General features: G+C 37.8%; 2 protein-coding genes and 1 long non-coding RNA gene across 3 annotated transcripts; all 3 read left to right on the top strand.

Moving 5' to 3' along the window:
- Positions 1–1,042: 1,042 nt before the first annotated feature.
- On the top strand, positions 1,043–4,684 carry LOC143610444 (protein LATERAL BRANCHING OXIDOREDUCTASE 1-like). Its single transcript, XM_077084926.1, has 5 exons — positions 1,043–1,093; positions 1,186–1,527; positions 2,711–2,979; positions 3,917–4,241; positions 4,318–4,684. The coding sequence occupies exons 1-5, from the start codon at positions 1,043–1,045 to the stop codon at positions 4,567–4,569; spliced, it is 1,239 nt and encodes a 412-aa protein (XP_076941041.1). The 3' UTR covers positions 4,570–4,684.
- Positions 4,685–12,044: 7,360 nt separating this feature from the next.
- LOC143610437 (uncharacterized) lies at positions 12,045–13,680 on the top strand. The gene is made up of 2 exons (XR_013149587.1): positions 12,045–12,135; positions 13,351–13,680. It is a non-coding gene; the product is annotated as an uncharacterized LOC143610437 (long non-coding RNA).
- A 480-nt stretch (positions 13,681–14,160) lies between these two features.
- LOC143610450 (disease resistance protein RML1B-like) lies at positions 14,161–19,155 on the top strand. Its single transcript, XM_077084933.1, has 5 exons — positions 14,161–14,746; positions 15,788–16,922; positions 17,146–17,466; positions 17,548–18,426; positions 18,511–19,155. The coding sequence occupies exons 1-5, from the start codon at positions 14,208–14,210 to the stop codon at positions 19,153–19,155; spliced, it is 3,519 nt and encodes a 1,172-aa protein (XP_076941048.1). The 5' UTR covers positions 14,161–14,207.
- Positions 19,156–20,597: the final 1,442 nt, after the last annotated feature.

A 20,597-nucleotide genomic window follows, 5' to 3' on the forward strand; every position in this document is an offset into this window, starting at 1 on the left:
GAAAGATCGGTGAAAAAATGTGCAAATCAGTTTGTATTTGGGTAAGATGGGGAGATGGTCGCATCTGGTCTTCTATCTATATTTAACACAAATTTGGAGACTTATTAAAATACCTTCATGTGATAGGCACGTGAAGGATTTTGCTGTAAAAAGTTAACGCCGTTAAGGCTTAAACCCTAATGGTGTTATAAAAATTAAACCTTAAGTCCCAAACATATTATATGAAACTATTAGACTGCAAACCTGTTACTCTTTGTAAATCACGGTACTACTAAGGGTGGTGGCAATGGTTAGATGTGTGGTATACATACTCACACTCACACATAATCAGATAATGACACCTCATACCCTTCAAACTACCTTCACAAACTACATACACAAACTACCCACACTAGTGTCATCACTCACTCAAACTACCCACACAACCCATACCCCATAATTTTGACCTTTACACACACAACCCACAACTACCCGCCCAACTACCACTACCCACTTGCTTACCCGTTCTCCACGTACCTGTGGGTACCCGCAAGGTGACGGTGGTATATCTGCATGGGTATCGAAACCCAGCCTCTTTACCAGCTTCCATTATCATCACCCTAATCATGTAGTTAACTCAATTTTTTATTAATAAATATATAATATTATATTTATCCAAGCCTTGTGTTATACATTATATATGAAATTTATAAAATTATAATTGATGAAACATATCTAGTTAATGGTAGAGTCCTTATTACTTTCTAAACGATTTATGGAATATAATATAATATTATAAGTACAATATATGTTTAAGAAATTCTAGTGATAAGTGTAATTATATTATAAGAAATCCACAGAGATATAAACTTATCTCTTCTTCTAAACCCTATATATTATTATTATTATTATGTTACCTTTTCGTAATAGAATACAAGTTAGGTTGCTTTATATACAAGGAAGTCACTATTTGTTTTTTTAATTGATTCATCAAGTTTGGTAAATTGAAGCACACGATCGAGTTTTTTAGATTGTCAAATTTTAGGGTTACAATAAGTTATCAATGGCGATCCTCCCGATGGTCACTCGGCTAATCCGTCGACCATCCGCAACAGTAAGTGATATATCCCTTAATTTGCTAATTAACTAACTTGAAAAACTTATTTTGATCTTGATTTGTCTTCGTGTGTCTGTCGTTTGTTTCAGATGACAGCATTAAAGAGGATGTTTGAGGGACGTGGTACTGCACCTGCCAATACTCATCAGAAGTTGACTCATAAACGAGAGATCATAGTGACTCGTGAGGTAAGAGCTTGTTTTAAAGGTTTTACAGCCTCCGAGTTAGAAACTCTAGTTCCTTCGGCGCAAGAACAAGTGAAGAATGATGTTAACCGGGGTCACTCAACTGTTGATTACAAGACTGTGAAACAAAAAGACGATCACACCGTAACCGTTGACCGTGAAGAGGAAACGAAAGTTGTGAATGAAGAACAAGCTGGGGGAGTCCACGTAACCGGCTACGCTAAGGTTGCTACCATAGTTGTAAAGGTTTTCGAATAATATAATTAGGCTGCATATATCTTTGGTTTAGTATTTAATATCTAGTCTAATTTACGTATTGTTTTCATAATCTGTTGGTGACACTAGAAACATCTAGCTAGCTAGTTTGGGACAATTAATAGTTTTGTACGTACCAACTATTAATAATAATAATAATTTTAATTTCTGAAAATAGCCAAATGTAAGAGGACTTTGAACATTGTGTAACACTTGTAATTTTATCGTTATATAATCGTCACGAAATCGTTATGAAATCGTTACCATGAAATTTTCTAGTAAGTTCGTTACATTCGTTATCTACCGCCTACCTCCACCACACGTCACCACCGACATCGCCTTCTCCACCATCACCACCTCCCTCCACCGTCCACAACCACACCACCTCTATCCACCATTATTTTTTTTAATTATTATCATTAGTCTTATTACTATTTCAAATAATACGGGGTAATAACCTAGTTTTAGTATATAATGTCATATCACTTTCAAATTCAAACAATAAATAATGTACGAAAGCTTCAAAGCCAGACATGTTGATAAATATAAGGAGAAAAAACTTGTCTGAAATAAATAAAAGTGAGTGTGAATGGATAACGGTTTTATTGTATTATATATCAATCAATCATGCCTAGTAAAATCCCGTCAAATAGCATTGCTTGTGACAGGGTCTGGGGAGGGTGTGATGCCAAAGCACTATCCTAAAGGACAGATGGGCTGTATCCCGAGAGACCCTCACCCTCCGTTCTATATTACATATGTATATATTTATTAAACGACAGTCTTTATTTATCATCCTTTAAAACGTGTGTAACCATTAACCCATAACCTTTTATTTGTAAGAGTCTTTCGTACAACTCTCTGAATCCTAACTCCAAACAACACAAAGTTGGTGCACCTAAAACTTGTCACGCGAGAAGTAAATTAAAAGAGCCGAGCTCGAGCTCGATTTTTCAGCTCGATAAGAAAACGAGCCGAGCTCGAGCCAGCTCGATTAAGTTCGAGCTCGAGCTCGAGCACAATCTGGCTCGACTCGACTCTGCTCGCTTACAGCCCTAACTGAACCAACCATGCACACCCTTAATGTGCTCGATCAAACGATTCTTAACATAACTTAAGCACGTTTACTAATAATTTCTTTTATCGTAAGCTACTACATGAATTTGAACTATGATGTGATAATGTGATAATCTCTTGCTTGCAGTTAATAGGTCATGAAGTTTGTGATGAGTCTGTAAAAAGTATGCACAGCAAAATTCAAGAGTTCTTCGATTTGTCCTCTGAGGAGAAGAAGGTCTATGCTCAACAACCTGGAAGTCTAGAAGGCTATGGTCAAGCATTTGTGATCTCTGAGGATCAAAAGCTGGAATGGTGTGATATGATCTTCCTCAAGGCTATTCCGACTCATGCCCGAAAGTTGAAGTTTTGGCCTCATCATTTCAGGTAACTAGGGGCGTGCATGGGTTAGTTTCGGTCGGTTTAGGAGTCAAACCAAAAACTGTAAATTTGGTTTTTTGGTTTTCACAGTGGGTTTGGTTTTACCATTTGGGCCTATTTTTTAGTGGCTAAAGGGTATAAAAGTTTTCGGCCAAAAAAAAAAATACTCAAAATAATGAATTTGGACCTGATATCTTGGGCCTATTTTATGTTAATTAATGATTGATTGCTTATTACGCGTTTGGAACTAAAAATTTTGGGGCTACACCAGTTATTATTACTAAAAATCGGGTTTTTTTGAGTCTTTTTAGGGCTGTAAATGAACCGAATGTTTAGTGAACAATTTGTGAAACTTTGGCAAGAAGTTTGTTTATGTTTGTTTATCAAACGAACGAACACGGAAACTTTTTTCTTCTGTTCGTTAGTTAAAGTTTGTTTAAGCTCATCCGTTTACGTTCGTTAATGTATTCATTTAATTTTCTTTGGCCCATTACAACTTAGTTTAATTTTAACAACTTTTTAGTCTCAAGTCTCAACACATTGTTTAACGAATGAACACAAACATGTTCGTTTTCTTAACGAACGAACATGAACAAAGAAACCCCGTTCATTTAATTGTTCGTGCTCGATTGTTAGTTCGGTTAAAGTTAAGCAAGGAACACGAACATGCTCCGTTCATGTCCGTTCGGTTTAAACTAGTCTTTTTGGTTGTTCGATTCAGTTTTTTTTTTTTAGTTTTGTTAATAGCAAAACCGAAACATAACCAAAAAATCGGTTTTTAAAAAAACATAAAATCAAATGTCGGTTTTTATTGGGTTTGGTTATGTCAAATATCCCGGTTACAATTCAGTTATATCGGTAACAGTATTCTATCTTAAAGCTCAACCAGTCACCTTTTATGTCGTTTTTGACAATTATTAACTTTTGGGTTGTTTTAAATCAGGGAAGAATTAGATACATACTCGAATCACATGAAGAACATCGCGGTTTCAATAATCGGGTTCATAGCAATGGCTTTAGGACTCGATGCAAACCGTTTCCGTGAATCTTTTGAAGTCGGAAGCTATGATGTGAGGATGAACTGCTACCCGCCTTGTCCCGGGCCTAAAAAAGTTATCGGTATATCATCTCATGCAGATATATCAGCGATCTCACTCTTGACTGATTGTGGTTGCATCCCAGGCTTGCAAGTTTTGAAAGAAGATCAATGGGTGTTTGTTCAGCCTATGACCAATGGCGTCGTCGTAAACATTGGCATCATAATGGAGGTAGTAACATTATACTTTACTTTCACTTAGAATGTTATGTTTTAACTTTTAAGTTAAATTTTATATAAATTGGTAGGTTGTGAGTAATGGGATATATAAAGCTCCTTATCATAGAGCATTGGTAAATAATAAGAAAGATAGGTTTTCAGTGGTGACATTTTGTTATCCTGGTAAAGAGTTTGAAGTCAAGCCGGATGAACAGCTGATAAACTCAGACTCGGTGGCTCTATACAAATCGTTTACGTATGATGGTTATATGCAAAGCTTCTATGACCGCGATAAACTCAGTGATGACGGAGTTCCGTTCGTTGATACCTTGAAAATATGAGTTTAAAGAAAGACTTCAATTCCTGTAAGTTGGTCTTATATTGTAACTTTATGTTTCTGCAATACACAATCTATGAATCAAATGTGGAGCTAAAGTACAAAATAAAAGAATATTCTTCATAAGAAAATTAATATATTATTGAATGAGTCTATATATGAGTCTGCTAACTCCGTATCATAATTAGTGCTCTATGAAAATTTTGTTCTTCGATCGATTATAATATGCAGCCCGTGTAAAACTATTTGTGGAAATTTTGTTCTTAATTTCAACTCACATCAGCCAATAAAACCAGTAATCAACCTAAAAGGTTATCAACCATACGCGTCACAACTCAAAACGCAACAACCAAAAGCAATTACGATAACAAATCCGATACTAACTAAAATGCAGCCCATCCAGGAGGCAGGGCCACCTCCGCCTTGAAATCTTCAGGAAACGCCTGCCATGAGTTCTGATCCGGGCTTGAACAACTCTTGTTGACCAATCCCTGTGCCCATTTTACATTTGACCCGTTAGATATGAACCATAAACCTAACCAAACCGACCCGTTACAATATTTATATATGACTACCTGTGGTTGGATTCCAGGTGTTGTGCTAGAAGCAAGAGCTTTGTTTAATCCCCTGTAGTTGTTGTCTTTGTGATCTGCATATTGTGGTTAACTTTTCATACTCGGAATTCATTTCGCTTTTCTCCAAATTAGCCTTCTTTAGCTCTTCTTTTAACCGTTTTGACAATTATTAACTTTTGGGTTGTTTTAACCGTTACACATCAGGTATCCAGTTATCACCAATTCTTGGCTCTTTGTATCTTAAATGTTGACTTTTAAAGTCAAAACTGATCATGTTTAAATGCCAAATTAATATGGATTGTATTTCAAAATTGACATTAACATGTTTCCATTCACAGATTTTTTAAATAAGATCAATCTAAGTGGTAATTTTTTTATAAACTTCAAGAAATTCATATCAAATTTGAGTCTTGAAATTCATAAAGTTGACCCGACAGTCAAAACAGTTAATCTTATCACAAAGATATCCATGCAAATGAAAGAAACTCTACAATCGAATCATCGTTTATTAAAGAATTCATCCACATCCAAGATTACACATCGTGCTAACTATATTGAAGATTACACGATTACACATCCACTTCCAAACACAAACAATTGCTTCATTCGCCATCAACCTCTTTCAACAATTCAGCAAGCCTCTTCATGGCGGCTCCGCCATGCTCCTAGATCCACTGGATAGCAGGTGGACCATGCTTCTTCGCAGCATCAACCACTAGCCAGAAGCCGGCTTTACCCGCTTCCTTCCAAAAAGCGCGCTCTGTCTCTTCAAACCCGTTTACCTCCTTCTTGGGATCAACAATGTGAGGAGCTTCAGGATCAGTTGGGGTCTCAGTTTTGGGGGTTTCAGTCGTGGAATGAGTTTCAGAATCAGTCCGGTTCTCGGGTTTGGGGGTTTCAGTGGTGGAATTATCATCAACAACCGGGGCTTGGGGGGTTCAGGAGTAGTGGTTGAAGTTTCAGGGGTTACACATTCATCATCAACAACTGGGTTTGGAACTTTTGGGGGATCAGAAGTTGGGTTCTTGTTTTCTGGGGGGTTTGAATCGATGGTTAACGCAGCAGCTTCTTCTTCCATGGGTTTCTTGGAGTTTGAATCAATTTCTATCTTCTTCTTCTTAATAACTTCTTGGATTTTGCTCCTCAATCTCACCCACTTCGACGACATTATGATTGATTACGGTGGTATGCGGTGGTAGTATATGCGGTGGTGATGAATTGGTTGTTGTGATTAGTTTGAATTTCTGTTACAAACAAATTTTGCTCCTTTATATAATGGTTACTAACAGATACGTACAAAATTAGTTTGACAGTCCCTTTTCTTCTTTTCTTCCCCCCCCCCCCCCCTAATATATCACCGTTATTTGTACCCCGCAATGTGAGATAACACTGATAATGTTGTTCGATCCCAAATGGTTTCCAAGAATCTTACACACATTTTAGGCACGAAAAATGTAAAAATTATCCACGTCAAATTTAAATACACTAAACAACGATGTTTTTACCAAGTTCAAAAACACCGTAAACAAAAACGTTTGTTATTATGATGCAGTTCTTTTTTTTTAAATAATAACGTATGAAAAAGTTATGGATGTTTAAAATATTAAGGGGAATGACATAGAAAATTATATTAGTTTTCTAAAATATCGAGAGAGAAAAGGTTAGAAAATCAAATTAAATGTGGTGCTGACACGTACAATTTTAAGATCTAAAATTGCTGATGTTCTAGAGTTTCTTGGTTATGTGCTCATGTATGTCTTGAAAGGAGGTTCAGTATTATATATCCTAATTTAAAAATAAAAGAAAAAATATCATCGGGTATGTTTTTGGGTAACCGGCCGGTATCGCTTAATCCAATACCCGTCCCAAACTTGTTTAAAAGTTAAAAACTAATCTCATACCCAAACATGGGTGGACAATAGTGAGGGCCCGTGGTGGCCCCAGCCCCGACTGTTTTTCTGTTAGTGGTATAGATTTCGAGATTTTTGGCCAAATTTTTTACATTTACATATTGAGCCGGCCCCATCAGATTTTTTTAAGCCAGTCCCCCAGATTTTTCGCAAAACATTTTTAGTTCCCTCGGTTTTTCTATCCCTAAAATTTAAGTTCAAATGTTCGGTGATAAGTTATGAGAATGAAATTAAAAATAGATATGCTAAACTTGCATAAAACATATATCGTTTCACTAAATGTGAAATAGTAAGTTCTGGGGAGAAATGAAAATTTAATTTTTTATGTTTTTTTTTCTAAACCTAAAACTTAAGTAAAACCTCCAATTTAATTGAATAAAAAACTTTTTTTTTATCTAAACCTAAAACTCAAATAAAAACACCAACGCACGGTCCGAACTCCGAGTCTTCAACGGTCTGCCCCCTTCCGTTCCGGCTCAGCCGCCGGCCAAGCGCCCAGCCTCCACCCTCCAATCGTCAGTCTCCACCACCCCACTCCTCTGGGTGTGATGAATTTAAAGATCTCGAGGTCGATGGGCTGAGTTGTAATTCATCCATGTACGTTTTTTTATGGTTTTTTATGCGTACGAAAATTTGAATATTTAGAGTTATTATTGTTTATTTCTTTGACAAGACCCGAATTAAATCACCGACTCGAGCATATAGCCAGAAACATAGCGATAAGGAAAAAATTTACAAGAACCTTTGACTTTTTTTTTTCTTTCAAAATCAGTCACTGTACTGTACTCGACCATTACCGTCAGACTTCGAGTATACTCGTGCTAAATGTTTTGACTTTTAGTTATTCCATCGGGCTTGATTTTATTTTACCATCCCAATCTCTAATTTACAGCCAAAATGCCCCACCCCCACATCCCAACAAGATCTTGAGAGACATGTCTTCTTCTTGGTTCCATAAACATACAATATATGCAAAACACATCTAATCACACACTCCAACTCCTCTTTTTCTCCTTCTCCAAGCCTTGAGCACCACCACCCATTTCCGTCATCTCACTTTTGCTTACTATAGTTAAGAATCCAAATGCAAATCATTCCCCATTTGAAGAATTAATGTTCAATGAAGCTTGTTGTGGAGATTTCACTAAGGATCGCTCAAATCCTCTCATCTTTCAAGTGCCTACTAGGTATGGATCACTAATTTTACTTCTTTTCTATGTTTGCATGGATGATCAGAGCCATGTTCTTGAGTTGTTCACCAAAAGTCAAGTGGGTTTTTGTTTTAATTAGAGATGAAACTTATTTTTTGAAGAAAATGGAAAGTTGAAAAGATGAAAACGATGGTTGTGTAAGTTTGTGTGAGTGTGAGTGTAAGTGTAAGTGTACGTGGATTTATATGTGTATTAGATGTTTTGTGTTGTTTTATGTTTATTAAAATTTTGTCCATGAATGATACACACAAAATCACATTCATAATGGATGATGAGAAAATACAAAATATAATTTAAAACCAAAAGAAACATGTATCTGTATGCATATGTGTGTTGTCGTATATACGTATGTATTAGGGTGAATATGTTTGATTCTCATAGGCGGGGACGAACCCGATGGAGCCGGCCTCTTCACGCCGGTCACTGTCGTCGCACTGGGCTGCCCGGAGGTGACAGCTGTCTCAACCTCCGGAACAGTGGTCTCACCACCACCAGGGTTTCCCGCCGCCTCCTCGCTCTCGGTCTCCGAGTCAGACCGGTTCTCCTGATAGGCGGTGGAGGCAACCTTCGCCTTGCCCTTCCCGCCAGCAGCCTTCTTCTTCCTCGCGAAGAAAGGTCCATCTGCGGATTCCTCATCAGAAGATGACAAAATTAGAGGAATTCCAGCAGAGGTTTGAGCATTGAGAGGGCGAGGGTTAAATAATCCCTTACCTGGCCGCGTGGCGCTCAGAATCTCGTGGCCCGGCGGGTAGACCTCCACAAACCGATCCGCCGTTTGCTCAAGGATGGGCAACTCGTTCTCATCAAGAGCACGAGTACCCATCCGAGCGGGACCACCGCTCTCCCGCGGCTGCAGAAGAGACTGCAAGTTGTTTCCCTCTGAAAATAAAAAGAAAGGAACGGTTAGAACAAAAACCCTAAATTAGCTAATAATATGAAGCATACCGTAAGGGATAGAGTTCAAACCGTATTCGAGGACGATGAGAGTCTGTGGCGCCTCTGCCCAGCATCCTTCCACACCCGGCTCATACCGAGCATCACCATCCCAGACTCCGCAAAGCGGTAAACCGGAGTCTGGATCCGTGAGATCTTGGCGAACCATTCCGCCTCCTGGTAGTTGGAGGCGTGAAGGTTGGGGAGTGCTCTCCCGTTCTTGAATGCTATCGCAATAGGGACGACACGGACAGAGATATAGAAGAACTCCCGCTTCCAAGACCGAAGACTGCGCTCGGTAGCACAGATCTTCAAACCCTTGATCCGAGTGACCAAGGTGTACCAGCCTTGATGCACCTCCAGGAGTAGAAGGTCATCAGGCGGTCGACATGGGGCTCCGCGCCCAGAATAAGGCACACCCATTCAAAATGGCGGATCTTGGCGATCGCCATTGGGTGTACCTCCGTCAGGTGCACACCGTGTCTCTCCAAAACACGGTATACAAACTTCGTCAATGGGAACCTGAGATTCCCATAGACGAAGAATGCAGCATATACCCCTATTTTGCCCTTGGGGGCATCGTACACCGTCTGGTGAGGCTCAGGAAACTCAGGCTCGAAAGGCTCAAGCATGAACTTCCTGACGATGTACTGATAAAGGTCGACGGGAAGAGCACACTGGCACTCGCCAGCAGTACTCTTATCGTCCTTATCAGAAGTGGACGTCGGGTTCTCGGAATACACGTCGGATTCTTCAGCAATAACTTCAGGATCGTGAACGGAAGACATGTTTTAGATGTAAAGAAGGAACGATTTCAGGAGAATGCTCGACAAAAGTTAGAGTATTCGCCGGAAATCGCTTAGAAGAAGAAGGAAGTGAAACTGTGAGTTGAGATGCATCCTCTCCTCCCTTTATATACTCATCGCAATGAATGCGATGAATTTAATGCGGAAGAGAGAGGAAAACGCTGGTGCAATGAAACTATGACACGTGGAAAAAGCAAGCTGTCGACAGGACGCGCGCCGTAAACTTCACGGCCACGCGCCCGAAAACTCGCGCCCACGCGCCTGAAAAAGCGTCTGGAATGACCATATATTGTCACGTCGCCATAACTTCCTGCACGTCCTGAAACTGTCAGAAGAAACCGTCGGACGACGCAACCGTCCCTTCAACAGTTTGGACTGTTCTTATCCTTTCACCAACTCTTCGAATTTCAAAAAGATTCAAAAAGATTCAAAAGTAAGCGGGACTATACCCCCTTACCTTGGTAACCAAGTAACCGTAAGACAGGTGCGGGTACAGTGTCAAGGAAAAACCCTTCACATACTTAGCACCCGCAGGGAATTGAAGCCAAGAATACCTTGGCAACCAAGTAACTATAAGACAGGTGCGGGTACAGTGTCAAGGCAAAACCCTTCACATACTTAGCACCTGCAGGGAATTGAAGCCAAGAATACCTTGGAAGTAAAGTAACTATAAGACGAGTGCGGGTACAGTGTCAAGTCGAAACCCTTCACATACTTAGCACTCGCAGGGAATTGAAACCAAGAAGGATCTTCTGGGCCGTGCTTGCGGAAAGGAAATAACATCCCCGCATAGCGGGAACGTTGAGAACTAGATTGTTGGAAGCTCCAAGATGGAATTGGTTGTTTAACATAATTGATCACTATGTTTAAAACTACCAAAACCCCGTTGAGAATCTACACAAGTGAAACTCAACGCTCCCGACTTGCGAGGAGGTTACACACCTACCCGCATTATACCCAAAGATCAAGCAGAACAGTGGGAAATTCTGCACGTGACATTAGGAAACCCGCGGGAAGAATCCCCGCGGAGAACCTTAAAACTAAACCCTTTTCAAAACCCCTTGCTTAAGTCCAAAAGTTCACCTCACTTATTAACAATTCATGAGAAGAACATTGGACTGGGGGACTTGAAGAGGTAGGTCCCAGCAGAGCCCAGTTGGACCCGCTAGACTCACCTCGAAGAGGGACGTCTGTAGTTGAACCCGCAAGACTCACCTCGAAGAGAGACGTCTGCGCAGTTGAACCCGCAAGACTCACCTTAAAGAGGGACGTCTGCGCAAAGACCAACTGGATCCGCAGGACTCACCATGCTTAGAGAGATGACGTCCTTACGCGCAGTACGCAAGTTGTTCCCGCAGGAAAAGCCTCCCAATGGTGACGTACTCCGCCTGTTCCCGCAGCTGCGGATACTAGCCATCAGGGAAGGCTACCCGCACTAACAGCAAGGCTACACGTACAAGGCACTAACTCTCAAATAATTCAGTGATGTCACCTGAAGAAGGAATGAGCAAGCCGGGAATACTCCCGCCCAAAGCCGGGAATACTCCCGCCCAAATGAGCCAGTCCGTACGCTACTGGAGGATCTTATGTACTGTACCTGCCAAGGTATGGACAAAAGATCTGACCAAAGCAGCGACAGCTCACTGACAACAGTACGACGAGGAGCACGCTCTAGTACTTAATGTCACTATCAGCCGCTGCCTACTCACCAACCCCTGTCGTGGCACGTACATAGCCTGCAGTTGGTGGAAAAGGAATAGTATACAGCCGGCCTGGTCACTATCAGCCGCTGCCTACCCACCAACCACCAGCATGGCACATGCGTAGCCCACAGTTGGTAGAAAAGGAATATTATACAGTTGGCTGTACCTGCTTGGACACCTACCTTCGGCTATAAATACTCCAACACCTTGGAACGGTATCATATCTTATTATCATATCTTCTCATATATCTGCTCTAGTCATTTCTCTTAATGCATTTGATACACTGTATAACTTTGTCTTGTTCGGGTAAGCTTTAATGGGCGTTACTTTGACAGGTCCATACAACGAGCCAGTCTTCTCCAATGCAGGCCTATAATCTGGCTATCAATGATTTGGACAAAGAGCTTGATCATCTGAAAAATGTGTTCGAGGTATGTCTTTTGTTCTATTATATTCTGTCTTTTACATGTAACTTGAAACAAGAAGCATGTGGTTAAATGATCTGTAGTTCATATTAGTGGAAACAACGAGAGTTTGTTTAAGTTGTGCAGTAAAGATGGATTAAAAACTATAATCAGAATTATTCAGCTGCTGAATTTGTTGATTAGATTATTAGAAACAAGTGACCACTGGATTTTGTCTGTTAAGGGGTTGTTTGGGATTCCTTATTTTTACCTCCTTATGACTTATTCATAAGTCATAAGTTACAACCTTGTGACTTTTGGAACTTTTCCACTCACACATTAAGCAGTTCCAAACACATTTTTAGCGTTTCAATAAGTTATAAGTTAAAAGGAGGCAAAAATAAGAAATCCCAAACACCCCCTAAGAAACAAGCAACTAAAAAGATTTACCATTCTTATTATTTTGTCTGTTGGACTAGGATTTGATGTTTAGTTAGAAGTTTCCTTGTCTGCATTAGCTTATAATCACTCTCACTGGTTAATTTGATGTTGCCTGATTGATTAGTATTATAGGATGTATATGATTTGTGTTTTTCTGTTGGATTAATAATATACTATTAGTCTGCAATTGCTGTTTTAATGACTGTTAGCATATCAGATATATTGATATATGTTTCATTATAGCCACTAGTATCAATCTAGGATTGCTGTTTTGATTTTAACCACTGTTAACTCCTGTTCATTACTTCCCTGTTTAACACATCCTATGTTTTATGTTAAATCAGCACTTATATTCAACTTTTCTAGATTTCTGTTTGATCAGCACTAATTGATTTATATTTTCTGTTTAATCAGCACTTTTATTGAATTATATTTGTCTGTTTAATCAGCATTTATATCAAATTATTTTTTCTGTTTAATCATGTATTGAATCCAATCTTGGCTATGATGATGATTAGAGCCTGTTTTCTGGTCACTTGCATATATAATTTATAAGTATTCGTTAAGATCAAGTATACACAATGTAGAAATTGTAATGTATGATTACTCTAGTAGTTTTTTTAGTACCAAACGACTCGCGTATGTGACACTAGTAGGAGCTAACTGCTTCGGAGTGCTTCATGTCTTTTAGAACTCATTATTCGAGAATCAATCATTGAAATTCTGTTACTTTTTCCTTTTCAATATTTTCAGTGACGTGTCTTTTCTGCTTCTCATACCTGCTACATTCTGTATTTGCAGGCTGAGGTTGCAAGGGTTTCTGGGGAGTACTAAACATGATTATTATTATTATTAGGTGTAAGTGTAATGTTAGAAGGTCTGGTCACAAATTATGAACTATTTCATTTTGGTATTTTATGTTGATGTTGACCCCTGCAACCAAAGTCTTGTTTCTGTGGTTGATTCGCCTATCCGGGCTGCAAGTCAGAAACTGAAGTTTGAATAGTGAATGCCTTGTGTGCTTCCATTTTAAATGGTGACTTCGGTTAGTTTTGATGCGAGTTCTTATATTCTTTTCTTATAGTTCTCTTTCTAAATATTCAGTGTCGACTTTCATATACTTTTCAAAAATTATATATTTTTTTCTATAGATGAATTTTGGGTAAGTTTTGACTTTTTTTTATGAACTGCTTTTATTTTTATTTATATTTTGGTCATTTGTTCTCTTAAAAATAAAACGTAACTCGATTTGTACACTTAAATGAGTATTTAAATCGGTCAAGACAAAGAAAGTAAACATGTCTATGCATGTCCGTACTTTTTTTTCAACAGTTAAATGATACATTATGCAAGGATTGAACTTTTGACTGTGTGTCACGCTATTTGGAATTTAATGAGAATTAAGCATGGCCGTCCGCTTGACGTGGAAACCAATGACAGTAAATAAGAAATGTTAACAAAATGTATTGAATCATACAAGACAAAATGTTAACAAAATGTAATGAATCATAAAAGACAACCAGGTGAGTACTTAATTTACTAAAACTACCAAACAAAAGACAATTTGCCGGATTCGTTACGCTGATATATACACATATTAAACTCAATCTATCTCATCAATCTCTTCTCAAATCATTCATAACTTTCTATAATCCATAATGGTTGTTCTCACTGAGCTTCTACCAATATCCGCATCTTCGTCATCAACTCATGATCATGGTTATAGATATGATGTCTTTTTAAGCTTTAGAGGTGTTGACACTCGTAATAGCTTCACGGATCACCTCTACAATGCTCTAATGGATATCGGTCTTACCACGTTTTTAGACGAGGAGGAGATTGAAACTGGACAAAAGTTAAAACCAGAACTGGAGAGTGCTATTAAATCATCTTATTCGTCTATCATCGTGTTGTCTAAGAATTATGCTTCTTCCACATGGTGCCTCGATGAGCTCGTTTTAATCCTTGAGCAGCGTAGGAACTTCAACCAAATCTTTATTCCCATCTTCTATTATATTGAGCCCACCGACGTGAGGAAACTACAAGGCAGCTTCGGTGATGCAATGGAAAAACATGTCCAGAAGATGGATGCTGAAATAAATGACGAGAAAAAACGTCAATGGGCTGAGAAGATGGAGGTATGGAAGACTTCACTAGGAGAAGTTGTTGATCTAAAAGGGAAAGGCGCAAAGGGACGGTAAGTAAAAAATACATTTTACAGTTGTTCAATACCGGTTTTCATGCTTTGAAAACGATACATTACATCCATAATCGCAATTTTCAATATAACACATGCAAGAATCGTTCGTTAACAAACCAAAGTTGTTGGCTAACCCACTCCAACTGTTGTTGGTCAGCCTACTCGTGTGATCACACCTCGCAAAAAAAAGATAGAAACAAAGGATGATGGTTACTCTCACCACAAACCTACTCCAATCATCCCATGACACTCTTTAACATTTTTGATCTATTTTTCGCCTGCAAATAACTTAAAGCTTTTATGTTTCCTACAATACCATCCATTGTAGTTGGCATGTTCTTAAACACAATTTCCTTTCTCGCCTTCCACTGACACCAAATCGAGCTCACACACATGATATACTGCATGGAACGCCTTCGCCTTTTTGTACACGCTATGCTTCCATAATGTTGTACCACATGCCTTTTAGGTTGTACATGTAGGTAATTTATATGCTAAATCCTATGTAAAGCTTATTTATAGCTTAATATTAGGTAGAGGATGCTTAAAGTCTATGAGATATTTTTAAAATAACTATACAAAAACCTTACGCCTTGCGACTCACATACAAGAATCGGTGTGCTTCACTCTTCGATTTTAAGACCTTGTCACTTTTGGGTACTTCTCACTTTTTAAAACCAAGACGAGGGCACAACCGAAGTAATTTCCTATAATTTTTTTCTTAATATCGGTGTCAGGATCATAATGTTTGACCAAACAAAAGCAAGCAAATAATAAATTGAAGATCTACTATAACACATAGGCGAATTACTCGTGAACACTTGTGTTCACGAGTACATAAGGCACGCCCTCAAAACTTCAGGATGACTCGAGACCATGTAAGTACTTGCGCCTTAAATAGGTACTCCTGATTGTTTTAGGTACTCGGAGTAAGACTTAGGAAACTTCATTAACTCCCTACAAGTATCCGTGTGTATACCTTGTACTCAGAACCATCCTTAACCACTTCTTCAATCTTTGTCAAATACCAATTTTCAGGAAAGAAACGGAGCTTATCGAAGAAATTGTTACGGAACTGCATCGTAGATTAGGTGTAGCTTTAGTTAGTACTACTCCGCCACTCCTTATTGGGATGAAGCATGACATTAAATTCATTACTTCATGGTTAACCGATGGATCCTGTTATGTAGCCGATGTTCTCACAATCGTGGGCATGGGTGGGATTGGAAAGACATCTTTGGCTAAACATGTGTTCCAACTACACTCTAGAAAATTTGCCAAAAGCAGCTTCATTGAAGGCATTAGTAGAAATCATTCTGAACGATTTAGTGGATTATTTGAGTTTAAAAAGCAACTCGCTGAAGACATTTCGGAAAAAAGGCGGTCCAAAGTTAATGATATTTCTGTATACACGTCCAAGATTGAGAATGCCCTTGCTCATAAGAAGGTGTTACTAGTTCTCGACGATGTTAATTGTCTAGAGCAGTTGGATGCCTTACTTGGAGATAAAGCTTTTCATCTTGGAAGCAAGATCATCATAACAACCAAGGACTCGTCGTTAACAGAGAGTTGTGCACTATTTAACCCTCAAGTTCAACCCAAGCACACGATGATCTTGCTTAAAGGCTTAAGTGAGGTTTCATCATTAGAGCTTTTATGTCATCACGCGTTTAAGTGTAAGGATCATATCAAGGAAGGCTATGAAGACGTCTCGAAAAATCTAGTGAAGTATTGTGAAGGGTATCCGTTGGCTCTTGAAGTTTTAGGCAGGTCTTTATATAAGCGAGATGTAGCGTATTGGAAAGAATGCATACAAGGGTTAAAGAAAGAAACCGATTCTCGCATAAACAAGGTTTTGAAGATGAGCTTCGACTCTTTGCAAAACGAAAATGATAAGGAATTGTTTAAGCATCTTGCTTGTTTCTTTGTTGGAAAAGATAAAGATTTAACTGAGACTATATTAAATGCATGTGGTATGTCTGTAAGTTCCGGGCTTACCAATCTGATTGAGAGATGTCTTCTTAATATCCAATCGAATAATGAATTAACGTTGCATTCGTTGATTCAAGAGATGGGAAGAGATTTAATATGTCGTGAATCTCCTAAGAAACCATGGAAGCATAGTCGATTATGGAGTAATGAGGAGTCACACAAAGTATTGAAACAAAACAAGGTAAGATATATGCATGTTCTAAGGTACTATTTGATATGTAAGAATGAGAGACATAATGAAATAGAACATTTTATTCTTTAATTTGTCTTTTCTTGCCTACAAAATAACACAAACTAATGATTTATTAAATTCCCACATGGTAAACAAAGACTAAATAGAACTTAAGTCTTTTATATTTGTTTACACTATTCAATTCATTTTTCCTATCCTTTTTATTTCATAGGGGACAGATAAAACTATAGGACTTACACTTGACACGAGAATGCTTGAGAAAGACAAGCTACGTGGATCATTTGAGCTGAAAATAGATGCATTGAGTAAGATGGAAAATCTATTGCTACTACAACTCAACTATGTGCAAATGACCGGGTCCAATGACAACTTTCCAGAGGAACTAAGATGGTTGTGTATGCATGGATTCTCTTTAAAGTCCATACCCGCAGACTTACCGATGGAAAATTTGGTTGTTCTCGACATGTCATATAGCAATATTGAATCATTTGGCGTGTTTAATAGTAACCCACAATTAGTGAGTATACCAAAGGTATGAAAGTAAAAACATCCACTTTTTTTTTCTTTTTTTTTTGGTATTGTTATTTTTCCTAACTCATCTCTATTTCAATAGTTGGTAGGATCTTACTCACAAGATAAAAGGTTGCTTAGATCATCGAAGATTCTTGATCTGAGTTTCTGTGAACAACTTGCAAGTGTCACCGGTTTTTTCCATGTCCCTGTACTTGAGAGGTTAATAGTTAGAAAATGCATAAGTTTGCTTGATATTTGCGAATCGATTGAAGAATGCGGTAAACTTATTTTCATGGACACAAGTTATTGCCACAATCTTAAAAAGCTCCCAAGATCCTTAGGAAAGCTAAAGAACGTTGAGACACTAGTAGTAGACGGTTGTAACTTTGTTGAATCGCGAATAGAGGTGATGGAGATGGGCATAAACTCACAAGCATCTTCCTCTGCACTTGTGGTGGCTATACCTAGAGAGTTGAAGTCGGTGGCAATTTCTTTACCATGCTCGTTACTACGTTTGTCACTTAAAGGTACTAAGTTGTCCACCGAATCCTTTCCCACAGACTTTAGTACCCTATCAATGTTGAAGGATTTATATTTAGATGGTATTCCCATAGTTTCAATGCCTAGTTGTTTGAGAACACTTCCTAGGCTTGAGACACTTAGTATGTTCGACTGTAAAAGGCTAAAAACAATCGAATGTCCTCCTCGTACGCTAAGGGTTTTGTCACACAATTCTTATAGTAACGCCTCACAACGTTATCAACCTTCGTTACAGAAAGTTGTATTCGATCCTGAAATGTCGCAACTTCAGTTATTAGTAGATTTAGGCTTTTCAGCAAGTTCCTCAATTGAAATCCAAGGCATTGTCAAAATCCAACCTCTAGCCGATGTTGACGAAAATGTATTACGTAGTTTGGATTGGAGTGATATGGAATTTATCAGAGAAAGTTGCATCAAAAGTTATAATTCTCAAACTCAGGTTAATTTCCTCTAGCTAGTTAACTCTATGTTTTTGTGTGAACATTTTATAAGTTACATTGATTAAATTTGTATATTCTTGCAGATGTATTATGAATTTGGAATATTCAGCACATTTTATGAGGGGAAAGGGTTACCGGATTGGATTAGGCGTAGATTTATCGGGACATCAATATCATTTACCATCCCATCATCTTCCAAGAAGCTAAGAGGCTTAAACTTCGGTTACATGCAGACGTTGCAATCTCCTGATGGGACATTTCGATTGCCAGATAAATCGTTCTTCGTGTTGCCAGTGATCAAAGTTATTAATAAAACGAAGAACCACACATGGATATACAAGCATTGTATTGAAATAGTGTCTGTATTCGGAGCGCGGCTAATTTTTTTAAGCCATTGGATGTTTGGGGCGAATGAGATGGAAGTCGGTGACGAGATTACAATTATTGTCACAGAGGATCGTGGACAAACAACAAGGCAATGCGGGATTGGTTTTGTGTATGATGAAGGAAGCATAAAACGAGAAGACGACGCATTGGGTTATTACAAGTCATGGAATCACATAATTGGTGGAGATATATCTGCTTTTCAATTAACAACAGGAGAGTACGTCTTATACTTTAGGCATTTTGTGTTGGGTATGAACACAATACCTTCACATGTTTATCTCTCTAATTTGTTATCAGACAGCCCCACTTATTATAAAGGTACATGTCATTTTTTTTGCTAAATTTTTTTGTCTTGCCATCACACATATAGTTTACATGGGTTTGAAACCAGAGTTATTATGTTAACACCATAATAATTATTATTACACTATAATTTTTGAACTAGAGTAATTATTATTACACTAAATTATTTTTATAACATAATAACTCTAGTTTAAAACTGTAAAAAGTCTAGTTATTTGTAGTTTACTAATATCACATTTTATCTCTTTTTAATCAGAAGCAAATGTTCAATTTAGAGCTTTATCCCAGAGGAGGCCATAACTCTCTTCAATGATATTCTATGAATTACTTGGAGAACAAAAGGACTTGCTAGACCTTCCTTTTAAAAGAGATGAAGAAGATACCTCACTTTAAATAAATGGTTATTTCAAGGGAGATTGTTGGAACCTGAAAAGTGTTGACGTGCCAAAGACCAAAAAACAACTTATCATCAAAATCAGTTCTTCTTCACTTAAAATAATGAGTAAAAGATTGCACTCGCAATATACTAATCTAGAAGTGTTGATACAACAAACGACTATGTTCAAGAAATGCTAATGAAGAATGAAGACTTAAACGACTTATGTGTCATTCATCAGTTGTTTCATTCTTATCTATAGTTTAATTTCCTTTAATTTTGTATACGTTAACTCTCCCATTTAAGAATTAACAATAAAAAATGCATTCCATATCACTGTATAAAATCTTGTTTTTGTTGGCTAAACCCCTTGAAAAGTTCGAGAAGGGTTCAATGTCACGGGGTCTAATCCACCAGTGGTTTATTTCTTAAAATTTTATATGAGATGTTCTAACATAAGTACCCTTTGTATAGATTAATTAGTTTGGTAATTTATTTCTTAAGAATTTTCTCATACTCTCATTAAACATACCTTTTAAACAAGGTTGCAAAAGTCGTTATGCGGATCCTAGACGGCCGAGTAGGGAATTGGGTGTACTCGGGAGTACTCATAGAGTACTCGTACATGGTAAATATAATAAAATTTGATTTTTGGATACTATATATATGTCAAATATCATTAATTTAATAATATTTATAACAAAATATGTGAATATCAATATAAAAAAGAGAAACACATTTTTAAGTAATAAATTATTCTAAAAATTACTAATCATTAATGAAAAAAATGATATATGTTCTTTAATATTACAAAAATACGAATTATGTTTTATATTAATAAGTCAAAATCAGCTCAATCACCTTTGATTGACTTTTAGTAACTATACGGAGTTATAGAAACTCACGTTTACGACATACCTTGTAGGAAGTACTCGGGGAGTATTCAGCCTTATAAACCTACTTTTATAACATTGCTTTTAAATAGGACAAATGGTATGTTTGAATCTGATATTATTATTCATGTTTTGTTATATCTTTCACAACATAAAGTGAAAATAAAGATCCCAGATAATTTTACTTTTTAAACATCATTACTACACTTAA

Source organism: Bidens hawaiensis, unplaced genomic scaffold (genome assembly GCF_021521415.1).
Source record: "Bidens hawaiensis isolate Kalapana, Puna unplaced genomic scaffold, B.hawaiensis_p1.1 tig00026342_1, whole genome shotgun sequence".
In the NCBI taxonomy this organism is placed as follows: Eukaryota; Viridiplantae; Streptophyta; class Magnoliopsida; order Asterales; family Asteraceae; genus Bidens; species Bidens hawaiensis.

Bases quoted from the DNA above. Each gene is read 5' to 3' on its own strand.
- LOC143610444 (XM_077084926.1), top strand. From the start codon at position 1,043: ATGGCGATCCTCCCGATGGTCACTCGGCTAATCCGTCGACCATCCGCA. The intron at 1,094-1,185 runs GTAAGTGATATA...CGTTTGTTTCAG, and splicing joins TCCGTCGACCATCCGCAACA to ATGACAGCATTAAAGAGGAT. The intron at 1,528-2,710 runs GTTTTCGAATAA...TTTGAACTATGA, and splicing joins TTGCTACCATAGTTGTAAAG to TGTGATAATGTGATAATCTC.
- LOC143610450 (XM_077084933.1), top strand. From the start codon at position 14,208: ATGGTTGTTCTCACTGAGCTTCTACCAATATCCGCATCTTCGTCATCA. The intron at 14,747-15,787 runs GTAAGTAAAAAA...ACCAATTTTCAG, and splicing joins GGGAAAGGCGCAAAGGGACG to GAAAGAAACGGAGCTTATCG. The intron at 18,427-18,510 runs GTTAATTTCCTC...ATATTCTTGCAG, and splicing joins GTTATAATTCTCAAACTCAG to ATGTATTATGAATTTGGAAT.